This window comes from Gouania willdenowi, chromosome 6 (genome assembly GCF_900634775.1).
Source record: "Gouania willdenowi chromosome 6, fGouWil2.1, whole genome shotgun sequence".
Lineage (NCBI taxonomy): Eukaryota > Metazoa > Chordata > Actinopteri > Blenniiformes > Gobiesocidae > Gouania > Gouania willdenowi.
The window spans coordinates 19,768,952-19,785,070 of NC_041049.1; the positions used below are offsets into that span (position 1 = coordinate 19,768,952).

At 41.0% G+C, this 16,119-nt stretch overlaps 1 protein-coding gene across 1 annotated transcript; it reads left to right on the plus strand.

Annotated features, from left to right (window-relative positions):
• Positions 1–12,212: 12,212 nt before the first annotated feature.
• LOC114465343 (uncharacterized) lies at positions 12,213–14,405 on the plus strand. The gene is made up of 3 exons (XM_028450289.1): positions 12,213–12,949; positions 13,109–13,391; positions 13,529–14,405. The coding sequence occupies exons 1-3, from the start codon at positions 12,663–12,665 to the stop codon at positions 14,279–14,281; spliced, it is 1,323 nt and encodes a 440-aa protein (XP_028306090.1). The 5' UTR covers positions 12,213–12,662; the 3' UTR covers positions 14,282–14,405.
• The last annotated feature ends 1,714 nt before the right edge of the window (positions 14,406–16,119 follow it).

Genomic DNA, 16,119 nt, shown 5'->3' on the forward strand with positions numbered 1-16,119 from the left:
AAGCTCACTGCCCAAAACCAAACACATAATTTCCTCCAATTCTCCAGAAACAAATCAGACGCGTGTTTGATCTCCCTGATGTTAGCAGTGAGTCTCAGTCCAACAATTACAACAGTGCATTATCCAACTCGCTGACTGTAATTTAATTAACTTCCTCCCTCTGGCTTCATCCAACCAGATAATACACACATTAATTAACAACAGAATCCAATAACACCAATTCTACCCCTGCGTTTATTTTCATTTATCAAACCAAAAAAAAGGTCATAACGTCATCGACTTCTAACTGTAAACAATTAGTACGAGAGTGGAGTAATGGATTACACTTGTGCATCACTGTGATAGTGTGACATTCAGCAGTGTGAGGCAACGTGGCTGGAACCAGAATCCAGCTTCAAACAACAGATGAATCTCACTTTAAGTGAAGTTATCCACAGGGGCGGAGCACCATTTTGGGCCCTGGCTACAAAAAACCATCTAGTTGGGCCCCTACTGTAAGTTATGTACCCTCCCGGAAACTATACTAATATTCTTGCATTATTAGATAAGCTTTTTCTTTTCTTCACAATAACCTGATGATTCCATATCCATTGATTGCATTTTAGAAATTTGTTCAACTATATTTTAGTGGTTTATTAGGACCCGAGCAACAACGGTGCGTAGGACCTCGTTTTTATTATTATTATTATTCTTACAAAAAAGTGATGGCATTTTTTAGTGCCTAAACACGTAAAAAAAACTCATGAAAATTTGAATGCATTTTAGAACTGATGAAAAATGTGATATTTTGGAGGAATTGCACATGTGAATGGCAAAATGACTCAATGGGGGGGGGGCTAATACAATTAGTTTCACGTACAGCTACGACATTCTGTAGAATTCTGACATCATCACTGTAGAGGTAGGACTCTAACGAAATTTGTAAAGCATTTATTACCTCCTCCAGTGATGATGTCATCAGTCAGAACATTAGCACATTGGAACAATGGAACATTGGTTTAATCACTCCGAAGCCACGTGCGCACCAGAGCCAATCGCTGGGGAGCCCACCTACACGTCCCACCCATTTTGGAACATACAGTGATGATGTCATTAATTAGATTTATTAACGGTATCGTTGGGCAGTCCAAACCTAATCCCACAAATAAACAGGATTGTTTGTATTGGAGAATCGTCAATGTTAACAAATCCATGTTTTTTTTTCCTCTCTTCCTCCTGGGCACACCTTTTGCTCTAGAAACATGAAATTGAACTCATCAAGCCTTGTGACAAACAATACAATCTAATATTTTTATGGTCCAATGTTCCAAAATGGTTGGGCGTGAGGGTGGGCTCTCCAGTGATTGGATTAGAATATTAGAACATTGGTCCTACAGTGGAGGTAGGACTGATGACATCATCACTGTAGTGGAAGGATCAATATTCCTATGTTCTAATGTTCCAAAATGGGTGGGGCGTGGAGGTGGGCTATCCACTGATTGGCTCTGGTGTGCACGTGGCTATGGAGTGCAGTGATTAGCCTACCTATCACCTATTGGTAAAAGGACATCATAGGCATCATATTTGCACAGAACTATGCAGGAAAGTTTCCTTAAAAATGCTCAGCTACGTCTCAACACTTTAAAATTTCTGCCACACCCCGACATGTAGCACACCTCAATGTGCGCCACTTCCTGACACGAGGGCCCTTTCATTGCTGACTGCAGCTTTAATTGAACATTGTGTTTGTGACATACCTTTGCTATAATTTAGTGGCGGAAGGTAAATTGATTTATTTTTTGGTGGGAGGGGGGGTAACACAATTATTAATATACTTTTACTGTGGCTAGTAAAAGGTGTATTAATCATTTTGTTATATGTATCCGGTTAATATAAATATAGAGTGATTAGATTAATGGGGAAACTCTGGCCAAATACTTGGTGGCAGCAAAATTTAGTCTTCAAAATTTGTTTTTAAAAATAATTTGATTTCTTATTAAGATTTGACGTGCAAAAGGAATGTTCCAGCATTTAAATGTGTAAGAGTGCATGTATAATATCAACCAAAACAAATATATTGGCAAAAAAAGATTGTGTTTTAAAGCTCACCTCTGAAGAATTGAGTAAACAGTTGCTTTTCCTCATTTAACATTTCCTTTCTGTCTGTCTTTGTGTTTTTGGCCTAGTTTACCTTTTTTGAGGAAAGACATGGTTTCCTGCTGCTGTCTATCTCCTGCTCCTTGTCACATCCACAGTTCAGACAACCTGCCAAAGCTCCAGCAGAAGCACATGTAGGTCGTACTATTACGCTGTGTTGAAGGGGGTGGAAGCTCTAGGGCCCTGATACAGCATGAATAACTGTTTTTAGTGCAAAACTGTGCTTAGCAACCAGCTTATTTTCACACCGGGCCCTTTTCATTCTAATATAAATAAAGTGGGGCAAAAAAGTATTTAGTCATCCACCTATTGTGCAAGTACTTCCACTTAAAAAGATGAGAGAGGCCTGTAATTTTCATCATTGGTATACCTCAACTATGAGAGGCAAAATGAGAAAAAAATCCAGAAAATTACATTGTAGGATTTTCAATGAATGAATTGGTAAATCCCTCTGTAAAATAAGTATTTGGTCACCTACAAAAAGCAAGATTTATGGCTCTCTAACTTCTAACTGCTTCTTTAAGAGGCTCCTCTGTCCTCCACGCGTTACCTGTATTAATGGCACCTGTTTGAATTTGTTATCAGTATAAAAGTGGATTTTTTTCTTCTCATTTTGTCTCTCATAGTTGAGGTATACCTATGATGAAAATTACAGGCCTCTCTCGTCTTTTTAAGTGGGAGTACCTGCCCAATTGGTAGTTGACTGAATACTTTTTTGCCCCACTGTAATCTAAAAATGTTTAAAATGCATTTTCGGACATACTGTATACAGTATATAAAACAGACTTCTAAGATCCCCTTCTGTCTTGGACCCTTTCCCCCGCAGTCCGACACCCATGGTTGCACATGTCATCCACCCATAGGCCATAGATAGGCCAACTCAGACACAACGCATTCAACAGCGTACAAAAGGGACAGGTGTAAACATACAGTCATTCACACATGAATGATTTATGTGACAGTCTCAGAAAGAGGGGGAAAGGTACGGTAAACAGGACAATAGCAGGTTTATTTACTGAGGCATTAAGGCTAAGGTAGTTTCAGTAATCTGCCATTCAAAGATGCCAACTTCATTAGCGGAGATGGGGAAGCAGTAATTAACATTGAGTCTCACCTCGTTAATCACAATGGGCTCCTTCGCTCTATTTATATCTGATTAATGGTTTGCATGAGCATGGTGAGATATTTATGTTTTTGTTAATTGTGCATGTCTTGTGCACCGCTATACATACACACTCACACGCACACACACACACACACACACACACACACGCACACACGCACACACACACACACACACACACACATACACACACACGCACAAACCTTTCCTATAGGCTACCTTCCTCATCTCATTACTACTTACTGCCGTCTGTGCAAACAGTCAAAGCTGTTAAAAGACTAATTGCCTCAAACCTGTTTCAATCCCTTAGCGATAAATTGCCTTTCAGCTACAATGTTATGTCCACAGCCTGCACAGCGCTAACAAGGAAAGCATTCTCTCATTGATTCACTCCTATTGGGAGGACTTTTCTAGCATGTGATCGTCAGAAAAGAATAATATGTATACTGTGTTTAATAGAAGAGTGGTGAAGCACTGCCTAGCGCGAAGATTAGCAACACTGCTCGACTTTAGCCCTCCACACTTATCAACATTATGAAACAGATAACTTCTAACGTCTCTATTGTTTGTACAAAGAACTCAAAAAAAACAATCAGAAACCTGGAAACAAATCCCTGACACACCACCAGCAACACACTGTGTTCATCATCCAACCACTTCTTAAAGAGTGAAGAAAGGCAATCAGGAAGACGGGATGCACCTGGGGGAGACCCAGTGACGTGCCGTGAGCACTAGGGTTGGGTAGGCAGGACGTTCCAAATCGAGACCACCAATGTCAACACACATATATATATATACAGTATACATATATATATATATATACTGTATATATATATATATATATTACCAATGTCAACACACATATATATATACAGTATACATATATATATATACTGTATATATATATATATATATATATATTACAATTAAAACAAATAATCAAAATATCAATTCACCCTTGGGTAGGCAATGCCTACCTTGCCTACCCTGACTGCACGTCACTGGAGAGACCACAGATGTAAGTAATGCCTAGAGGCAAGGAGAAACCAACCCTCTAATAAATTAACAGTGAGTACTGACAAAGATTTAGCTAAATCAGGGGCGCCCAATGTCTACCAGTCTATCGCAGAGGCATCTTGTGTTAATTGCACTCGTGGGCTGTAAGACTTCTTAAATGAACGAGAATGGCACAGTCACAAAGTGCAACCTAACAATTGAGCTTCTGACCTCAATTTGAGGGGGCGCTAGTGCACCAATCTGTTCATTTACAATCTCTAACCGTAAGTATAAGACGACCATCCATCAGCCCAAAGCCGGGCCACAAGGGCCTGACCGGGTACATTTATTAGCAGCGTCGTCAGACAACCTACGTGTGTGGAAGCAAGTGAAGTTCTTCTAAGGGTGCTTTCACACATACCTCTTTGCTCCGCACCATGCTTCGCTTCCTCAGATACTCCGGTTTTTTTTGCGATATGTGAAAGATCACTGAAACTCTGGTGCGGAGCAAACAAGTGAACTCTAGTCCTCTGAAAAATGTAGGTGTGGTCTTTACCCATGTGAGAAAGCAACCAGGACCAAACATAGGATTTTACATTGATGCGCAATTGTAACGGAGCAACTCCATCAGTGACAGCTGTGCCGCTGCTGCTGCGTGCCTGTCGTCACGGTAACAGACACGAGCACACATTCACAACCCCGTGCTCCAGTTCCTCGCTCCCTTCCATATTTCTCCCACATCATTCATTTATTTCACTCATCTCTGTTTCCCCAAACTGTTCACGTGATCAGCGATGGCTGCACATTTGACTGCTCTGTTTTATCTGCATATATATATTCTCATATCTTCACATATTACACATCCTTACCGGTAAGTTACCGGTGATATGACGGCTCTGAACGCTGACAGATGGAGACGGAGCGAAGTCATCTCTGTGTTTATGTAGCGCTTTAGCGCAGGTTGTGGCATCGTGTGATTATGGGTTATTTTTAATGATCATTAATGACTTTTCTGCGGGGATTGTTTTAGGATTTACTTTGGACAACATAGGAAGAGAAACCCAATATAGGACGTGACGACGCGACTGTCAGTAGTGACAGGGCAGCGGCACATCGCCACGGCGTTGGAGGTTGAAGTATTCTTTTTTTTTCAGTTCTGTCCAATCGGAGACCAACCGTTTTGCTTGCGTGACGAAATTCAGAAAATTTGGTACGCTTGGCAAATAGAATTTGTGAAAGCGGAACGGAGCAAATTAAAATGCAAAAATGTTGCAGATTCACCGCCTGAATCACACCAAGTCCACCGGACTATATGTGTGAAAGCATCCTAAAGAACAAAGTGAGCTACTAATACTGAAATGCTTTGTGTGCTACTTACTGACACCACTACATTTTTTATTGTGGTTTCATCCCCCCGCAGAATAACTTGCTCTATAACCGTGTAATCAGCCATGTAGTCTGCCACCATCATGGGTCTGTCGAGTCATCCGTCTCCGCCTTACTGGGGTGTTTTCCTTTGTTTTAAATGTTCCTGACTTGAATAGCAGCCTCTCAGAGATATAAGTTAATGCAGACATTGCAGTTGTGTGTTCTGATTCAGTGCGAAGATTCAACTCTTTAACCTGGGTCTTTATGGAGAAAGCAGCTTTGTTTGGTGCTTCTGTGGATTTGAACTGTGAGATGATCTGAGTTTGGAAACAAACTGCTGACCATCACGCTTTCACACCATTTTGGAAGAAATTTAAAAGCTACATTTTTAATCTGTATATTATATAAACTTCATTTTCAAAGTGCTTTTCTTGATTATATTGACATTTTATTTAAATCTATTTCAATCCAACTCAGTTTTTAAGTGTTACTGTTTCTATATTAATATTTTATTTTAATATTACACAAATATTGAACAATTATTTATTAATTGAAATAGTGTAGATATTAAAATGGAATTATTTACAGATATAACCCCCCAACACAGTAAATCGGAAAGAGCTATCCGTGGAAGAAGTAGCTCACGAGCCGAAAAAGTGCGAATATCCCGAGCTAAACAATATAAATACACGAGCATTTCTAACACTTAATCACACCTTGTTTGAGTCACATACCTACTTCACATCTGTCAAACTCAAGGCTCGAGGGCCAAATCCGACCCCTTGGATCATCCAATTTGTCTCGCAGGAGAAAGCAAAAAACCCCAGAGAAAACATGAATCGTTGTGTAAATTACCAATATCACGTAAATATCTAAGTCCCTCCTAAATAAACAAATTCCCTGAAATTCCACAACATTTGCCACGGCTCACAGATTTCTCATGCATTTTATCACATGAAGGCAGTCATTTTTTGAAAGAACGCTCAATTCTTTTTTCAAAATCAAGCAATTTGCCCTCAAACTTTCCACAATTTTCCACCAAAATTCATTACAAATTTGCCACATAATCAAGGGAAATTGAAGTGAAGATCCTGCAGGGATATTTGCCACTTATGGCATTTATTATAATGTCAAGCATTTAGTTTTTGTGTTATTGTTGGTTGCTAGAAATTGAACATTTTGCAAGCAGCAACACCTCATTTATTTATTTTTTTAAAATAAAAACAATTTTCACAGAAAAAACTCAGCCAAAGTTGGCATTTATAATGTGTCTTATCTGTAATCCACCCACATTTTATTCTAAACATACACAATAAAGTGTAAAACAGAGTACAGGTCAATCAAAGTCACAGTTGATGGAATAAGAAAAAAAAGATGTATTCCCCTGGACTGCTAACCCAAAGTTTTGGCAGATTGGAGGAATGTCTGACTATTCTCAAATTGGTGAAAATGTGTGAAAAAACCTCCTGCCAGTTTTGAACAGTTGGCTTTGATTTAATTTTGAGGAAAAACTGTCACTTGTATTTTTGACTTGAAACACCTCAAACGGTCTCAAAAACTGTTTTAGACCTGTAGAACTTTCATTTCATGTTTATAAAGTCTAGAACTTTTCAAGGGCAGTTTAGGTTTGGAAAACTTAGAAAATTGTCTTAGTACTGTATACCCTTACCCATTACCATTACATTGCATGTACCAAAAAGGCACATTTTGTGCCATTGTTATCAAATGAAGAGGTAAGACCTAATTCTATAGCCATATTTAATAATCCACTCCTGATCTCAACAACTGTTTGAGGCAAACATTGAAGCTTGTATTTTAGTTGACATCTTACGTAAAGTGTTATGTTTTACCTTAAACATAAACTTTTATGCTTGCCCTTAAATGACTTCAGACTCCAGAGAAAAGGGAAAAAATATGTTTTTTAAAGCAGCGGTATTATGAAAAAATCACTTTCTAATGGTTTTGCTACAGTGATATACATCCCTTTAGCCTCATTCAGAGGGCCAAAGTTGAACAAGTTCTGTTTCCTCCCTTCCTTGTTATTCCACATTTTGTAAAAAGTCAGCTCCAAACGGGCGAGTTGGATTTTCCCCACCACTTCACGTCACCTAGTGGAAACTCCTCCTCCTGGTTCCACCTACCCAGAGCCATTTAGAGAGAGTTGTAACAACGGAAGTTCAAAATGCTTGAACGTCACGTGGTTCATGTAAACTCAAATAGTTTCTGGAAGTTATCGGCGGGCAATTCAAATCCACTGATTCCGAGTAATTTGTCGTCAATAACTGCATTGATCAACTGCTCACTTTCGGGAACTATTGTGAGGCTCCATTAACCACCATTGCAGGAAAAAAAACAAAAAAACAGTCCCATTCGCGTGAACGAAGGTGTCGCAACTCTCTTTCTAAACGGTTCTGCTTCTACCCTATAAGAATGTGAGCCCATCCCTCACAAACTAGCTCACAGCTAAAGCAAACATTGCGGTTTAATATAGAATACACATCATACTTTGTCATATATGTAAAACTACATACACAAAATGTGTTCTCTGCATTGAACCCCTCCCTGAGGAGCAGTGGGCAGCAACAATGTAGTGGAGCAGTTTCATTTTTAGTATCCGTTATATCGCCTTTGACTTGATCTAATGTGTTTGTGACACAATGCGACTCAGCGGTTAGACAAAACAAATAATTATCACCTTAAATGCACTATTCCTGTAGTTAATAAAGATGAGGAAGAGAAGAAAGCGACTTAGCAGATTAACACTCTGGTGAGTGTTTGAAGCAGCTGAATTACTCCACTGCTGCTGCTGCAGCTGCTGTGATAAACACACAGCTCGAAGAGCTGAGACGGACTCACAATCAAAATAGCTGCTTAAATATTCATGTGTTTTACTGTAATGTGCATTTTTTTTTGGCTGAAAACAATAGCAACAGTGTGTGGATAGAAAAATGAAAATCGCTTGGGTGATTATTGATCTCCCTCGCAAGAGCGAGGCATGAAGTCAGCGTCTATAGACACGCCTACTCATGAATATACATAAGTAGGCTCAAAACAGTCCGTTTTTAGAACTGCTCAGAAAGTCACTTTTCAGAGGGCTAAAACTGTGGAAAACAGGCGAGTTTGGGAAATAAACCTAGGAGATGGGTGAAAAAATAGCATAAAACCGCTCCATTAAACTGAACCAGAATCAGTGTGTAGATCCTAATTCCTTACAAAATTTAATGCAATCTTCCAATACGTAAGGTCTATTTTCGGTTAGAATGTTGTCAAAATTTCTTAAGTGCTTGTCACTTATTCCTGCTAGCAGTCAATCAAACAAACAAACAAACAAACCCAGGTGAAAATATAACCTCCTTGGGTCAGGTGATACATTTTTAAAACTTGCCACAGAGCTCAGATCATAACTGTTGGTTTTTGAAAGTGATCGAGTCCTCTTGGCAACAAATTGTTCCATCTGTTGTCCATGAAATTGAGCATCGCGTTAGTTCAGGCAGGCACGGAGGTCAAGCTCGCCCAGCCCAATCAACTGACAGTTGCTCTTATTCAGTTAATTGTGCAGCTAATCATGTTCCATGCTTCCCATTGGTTAGAGTTAGTCTCAGTGCTGTATTTAAACCACAGCAACCTGCCTATTTCCGCACGCTTCGTCCGCAAACGCCACCGACCCACCCCCATCCCAGCTCCTCCTCTTCTGTCTAATTAAACAGTATCTTCTGTTGCCATCTAAACATCTCTGCTTCTGTTTCAGGGGCTCCTGCTGACCGCTCTCTCTGCTTATGCCTCTCCATGTAGCTCATGGAAGAGAGAGGTGGAACTCTCTTCGCTTCTGACTTTCCACACTGCTGCGTGGAAAGGCAGAGAGGTCCTTGAACAGAGCTTTACAATAGTCCTGACTGAACTACTTTATTTTACACCTGTGGCATCCTAATGTGTTACTGAAGAAAGTCTTTTTATTACAGTCCTGTTCGAGCTATCTATATTTAAAGCTAACATGATTTCAACTTCGATATACCGTCCTAACCTCAAACGGCAGCTAAAACACTGAGTGCCTCATAAATGAAATATTTGCCTCATTGTTTATCTTCTCTCATCATGACAGCGTGTCTCTGTATCTCACTCTGACTCGGTGTGGCAGGTGCATAAGCAAAGCAGGAGGCAGCCACGGTAAAAGCAGTGGGAAACATCTGTTAACAAGCTAGTTTGTGACGGCAGCAGTGAGCGTTTCTCCCTTCGTTGTCTTTCCTCTTTCTTCCTGCCATCCATCCAACATTCCAGCACAGCTTTGCCAAACTTAGTCACTGGTTGTGATGTGCAGGGAGGCATAATGGGAGAGGATCAAAGAGCTAAACGAGGGGCTAAAGATACTGAAGCAGATTAGCAGTGCTTCCCACAATGCCGACAGCTGCTCATAACCACGCTGGGCCTAAAGATATTGTTTGAGATTAGCGGCGGCATTACAATGCCCAGGCAGCTGTCGTCTGCTAACCATATTACAATAGAAGAGGGTGGATCAGCGCACACACTGAAAAACATGTGTTATCATCACAAAGGGATTGTCAGCTTCAAACGCCTTACATGCCTCTGCCATCCCTCAGGATCAAACAGGCTGTTGGCTGCCACTTATCACAGAGCTTCTCTTTGAGTCTACGCACTTCTATTCTCCACTTTTCACTTTTCTTCCCTCTCTCTTCTCGCCCCTTCTTTCTCTTTCTCAGCCGAGCTTAATCTCAATCACGGTTATCCTCCGAGCCATCGTCACTCATAATATGCTGCCGACATTGCTGACGGACAAATAGTCAAAACAATCCCTTTTGTCTGGAGTTTGCTTCTGTCTCCCTCTCTGCCTTTTAAAATGATCAACAAACAGCTCTTCTTTGAGGCGCTCTTGATGTATCTCAAAGCGTTACATTGTTCGTCTGAATTCACTGACAACCTCAGAGCCATTCTGAGCATCATAAAGAGCAAAGTGTCTGAAACAGATAGGGGGAGGCTTTGTATTCATTGTAACGGATGAACTCTCTAACTCGATCCACAGCGTCCCAAACAGACTGCAGCTGAAAGCGCTGCTGAAATGAATGCACCACATTATGAGGCAACAATTAGGAGAATTACATGAGAATTGTTCTGGGCTAAAAAATGACTGCAATTCCCAAACACAGGAGAATTTATCCCTCGCTGCTCACCACATGCTAATAGCTTTTTGCCTTTCCTCAGCATGGCGTGATTTCCCAAGTCACACACACTGGTACACACACGTACACACATTTACACCACTATTCACCTTCTTTTAGTAGCAACGTTTATTTCTCTTCAGCCAAAACTTTTCAAGAACATTAGGAAATGTAATAATTTAATTATTATGTTGTAGATTTTATTGTTTCAATGTGAAAAGTTTTACAGTGTTTTAGACTCACTCACTCACTCACTCACTCACTCACTCACTCACTCACTCACTCACTCACTCACTCTCTCACTCACTCACTCACTCACTCACCACCTCACTCGCTCACTCACTCGCTCACTCACTCGCTCACTCACTCACTCACTCACTCGCTCACTCACTCGCTCACTCACTCACTCACTCACTCACTCGCTCACTCACCACCTCACTCGCTCACTCACCACCTCACTCGCTCACTCACCACCTCACTCACTCACTCACTCACTCACTCACTCACTCACTCACTCACTCACTCACTCGCTCGCTCTCTCACCACCTCACTCGCTCGCTCACTCACTCACTCACTCACTCACTCACTCACTCACTCACTCACTCACTCGCTCACTCACTCACTCGCTCACTCACCACCTCACTCACTCACTCACTCGCTTACTCACTCACTCACTCACTCGCTCACTCACTCACTTGCTCACTCACTCGCTCGCTCACTCACCACCTCACTCACTCACTCACTCACTCACTCACTCACTTACTCACTCGCTCACTCACTCACTCGCTCGCTCACTCACCACCTCACTCACCACTTCACTCACTCACTCACTCACTCACTCACTCACTCACTCACTCACTCACTCACTCACTCACTCACTCACTTACTCACTCGCTCGCTCACTCGCTCGCTCGCTCACTCACTCACTCACTCACTCACTCACTCACTCACTCACTCACTCACTCACTCACTCACTCGCTCACTCACCACCTCACTCACTCACCACCTCACTCACTCACTCGCTCACTCACTCACTCGCTCGCTCACTCACTCACTCACTCACTCACTCACTCACTCACTCACTCACTCACTCGCTCACTCACCACCTCACTCACTCACCACCTCACTCACTCACTCGCTCACTCACTCACTCACTCGCTCACTCACTCACTCACTCACTCACTCACTCACTCACTCACTCACTTTAAAAGTATTATTTGTAAGAAATAACATGATTTGAACACACTTCAGGAGCCAAATTATAACTTTAATTACAACCAAAGAAATTTACAAAATTTCACAATTTTTGCATATTTTGTTCATTGTAATAAATAAATAAATATTAATATTGTGCATATTCATTTATTGATTAATCAATATGCACAACTGTAATATCACATTGCACTCCCAACTTACAGTTTTTCTCGATTGCTAAAGCACAATTTCTAGATCTCTGAGCACAATGACCAGTTGCCTAAACACTTTAATAAATCTGGCCTCTAGTTGGCTTAACTATAAACACATTTCACCTCAATCTCCAATTTCACAAAACTCTGAACACATTTGCATTTGCCAAAACACATGTTGCAGAACTCTAAACACATTTGCACTGCTCTAAACACATTCACACTTATGCTAAACACTTTCACACTTGCTAAAACACACTTTTGCTCACACAATGCAAAATGGTAGACTCAGACATCAAAAGTTGAACACAATGAAAGCACGGGTGTCATTGCTTAAACACTGTGACTCAAAATTGAAGACACATGTGACACCATCCATATTGGCCGCTTGAGAATGCACAACGACTCAAAATTGAAGACACCTGCCAATGATGTGACAACACCTATATAGGCCAGTTTAGAATGCACAGTTTGCTGAAGGTGCCAAACGGCAACAGAATGTACAGAGGCGGAGTTCGTGTCAGAGGAGGGCGAGGAGCAGGCCAAGGAGGGCGAGGAGGGAGAGGAGGAGTGCAAGGAGGAAGAGCAAGACAACCACGTACAATCATCACAGATGAAATGCGAGCTACTGTCATTGACCATGTCATTGTCCATGGAATGTCACTGAGAGAAGCTGGACTAAGAGTCCAACCCAACCTCAGCAGGTTCTCAGTGTCCACCATAATTCGGGCATTCAGACAACACAACAGGTATGTACTGTAGTTACTTTGTCTAAATGTTTGTAACCCACAATCTAAATTGGTTTCACCACATTACGTTTGCTTTGGGAGACTGGACATTTCCATTGATGTTTGTATTGTAGATTGTAAGTCTTTTTTTGAAGAGTGAAAGCATATTTGTTTCTATAGGGTTGAAAGATTGCCACATCATGGTGGAAGGGCTCCCCTATTTACAGCACAGCAAGAGATCCTCATTGTGGACATGGTCCGGGAAAACAACATCATCAGACTCAGGGAAATAAAGGAGAGAGTCATAGCTGACAACATAAATTTTGGAGGTATTGACAGAGTCAGTTTGGCCACCATAGACAGAGTCCTCCGTCGCCAGAAGCTACGCATGAAGCAAGCTTATAGAGTTCCCTTTGAGCGTAACTCGGACAGAATCAAAGAGCTACGTTTCCAGTATGTGCAAGTAAGTATACATACGGGTATACAATGTTGATTGTTCACAGTACAGTGGGTGTACAAGCTCACTGTACTGCACAGTAGCCCACAGTGTACTGTAGTACTCCTTCTGTGACACTACCCATACTCTATTCATTTCCACAGAGAATCTTGGGGTTGGACGCCATGATGAGACAACATGAATACATCTTCCTGGATGAGGCTGGCTTCAACCTCACCAAGAGACGGAGGAGAGGCCGTAACATAATTGGCCAAAGAGCAATTGTGGACGTTCCTGGCCAACGTGGGGGGAATATCACCCTATGTGCAGCCATGACCTCAGAAGGGCTTCTCCACAGGCAGGCTCTCCTTGGGTCCTTCAACACCCAGCGTCTCCTCACATTCCTGGGAGACCTACGGGACATCCTGATTGACCGTGAGCAGCAGAATCTGGTTCCAGCACAGCCTCCTCCCATCTATGTCATCATCTGGGACAACGTCAGTTTTCACCGCACCAACCAGATAAGAGAGTGGTTCAATATACACCAACAATTCCTCAATGTATGTCTGCCACCCTACTCACCTTTCCTCAACCCCATAGAGGAGTTCTTCTCATCATGGCGGTGGAAGGTGTATGACCGGCAACCATATAGTAGAGAGAACCTCCTCAGGGCCATGGACCTGGCCTGTGATGATGTGGGGGATTACTCAGGCTGGGTCCGGCATGCCAGAGCTTTCTTCCCCCGCTGCCTGGCGAGGGAAAACATAGCCTGCGATGTGGACGAGGTCCTGTGGCCTGACCCCACCCGACGACGTGATGCGCAGGCCCGTGCACAGTCCCCCGCACAGCCCCCCCCACAGGCCCCCGCACAGGCCCCCCCACAGGCCCCTGCACAGGCCCCCCCACAGACCCCATAGAACCTCTTTACTGTAAGAATTTGTGACATGTATCCCCATGTATGCTTTTGTTCTCTTTTGAAATTTGTTTTGGAAAAAGTATGTTTGTACAGGTTGTCAATAAATGAGGTTCCCCTAAAAATAATCTGTGACTTACTATTGATTACTATACAGATGTGATTACTATACAAATGATGGGGTACTGAGAACATCACACCCTGAACATTGTGTTTTCAATTTTTATTGAAGTGTGTGATAGATATCCAATAGTGTTTACATTTTTGCAAGCTGTGAGGACCATTTTGTTGTCAAAGTTTGGTTTTGGCCATAGGAGCAACAGTTTTGTGGTGAAAGTTTGGGTTTTGGAGTGAGAGTTTCGTTTTGTAAAGAGACTGCAAGTTTTTGTGCAGCTAGCTTGAGAAAAGTGTTTTGTGTTTAGAGTTTAGAGAAAATGGAGGGCAGTTTCCTGAAATGTGTCCTGACATTCGAGAAAAACTGTAAAAGTGTTGACTCTTCCCGACTTTTTCCATTGTCCTACCTTGACTCCCTCTTCCCTGTTCCTTTCCCCTCACTAAGGTGGAACACTTTCTTATTATATTCTCCCTTTAATAAAGTTTTTATTACCCTTCCTTAGGACGGGCTGGAGATGGTAACAATTATGCATTAAATAATAACTTAAACTCATTTTATGTTACATACAAAACTAGTACAAGTCATTTTTAAGTTAATATCTATTACTAAGATCTGAAGTATTTGAGTTGACGTTCTTATGGCATTTAGGGCTACAAATGGCAGTAAGTCGTGTTTAATTGACGTGAGGAATACAAAGGAAGGGGTTCATGAAAAAGATCCCTGGATCCAAGAAGTTTGAAAAGCCCTCCTCAATATCAATAATGGGCAACTGGCAGCTCGGGGGCCACATGCTCGCTCTATTTTTGACTTCCCCTGAAGTAAGCGCACAAAAAGAGTTAAAAACCAATACAAAATTACAGAAACATAAACTAGACAACATAAATACACAAAATTAATTCAAAATCACACCACGGAAATAAAATAAAATAAAATAAATGAGAGAAACATTTTTAAATTACAAACCCACAACAAAAACTTAGAAAAAGAATAAACAAAAAAGCTTCCAAAATAAGAAAGTGACAAAAAATAATACAGAAATTGGCACGTAACACACAAAACAACAAAAAAAAAAAAACAAAATGAGTGAAAAATACGCTAAATGATGCTAAACACTCAAAACAACAGAAAGTGCAAAATGAAAAATAAATTACACAAAACGACCACAAAAAAGAAACAAAACAATAATTTACACCAAAAACGCATGAAATTACAACACAAGCTTATTGTTTTTCCCTGTGTTAATGCTCAGGTTGGTCATTATTCTAAATGCTGATGATGTGTGAATGTTGATAATGTGGCCCTCCAATCACAAAATCACTTTTTTGTTGCCCCGACAGGATAAAAGTTTTTTTTTTTTTTTAGCATAAATCAGTCTAACAAACAGAGGTGAAAGTAACGGATTACAAGTACTCATGGTACTGTAATTGAGTTGCTTTTATGGGTACTTGTACCGATACTTTTTTTTTTTTTAGTATATTTCTAAATCAGTAATTTTACTTGTACTTAAGTATGTTTTAAAAGAAGTAAAGTAATTTGTTGCATTTTTATACCAGACCGTTACTGGGTAAATTATTATTTTTTGTTTTAAAACGATCAACAGACATTGTGAAACTACAAAAAATGAAATGACCAGACAACAATCAAATGCATCACATCATAGCCAACAAATCAGATTAAACGTAATGCACGGCACCAAAACAGCCTTGAATGGAGGTTATTTCCTCAGA

Excerpts from the sequence above, each read along its gene's own strand:
- LOC114465343 (XM_028450289.1), top strand. The coding sequence starts at position 12,663 with ATGCACAGTTTGCTGAAGGTGCCAAACGGCAACAGAATGTACAGAGGC. Across the intron at positions 12,950-13,108 it reads GCATTCAGACAACACAACAG|GGTTGAAAGATTGCCACATC; the intron begins GTATGTACTGTA and ends TTGTTTCTATAG. Across the intron at positions 13,392-13,528 it reads TACGTTTCCAGTATGTGCAA|AGAATCTTGGGGTTGGACGC; the intron begins GTAAGTATACAT and ends TCATTTCCACAG.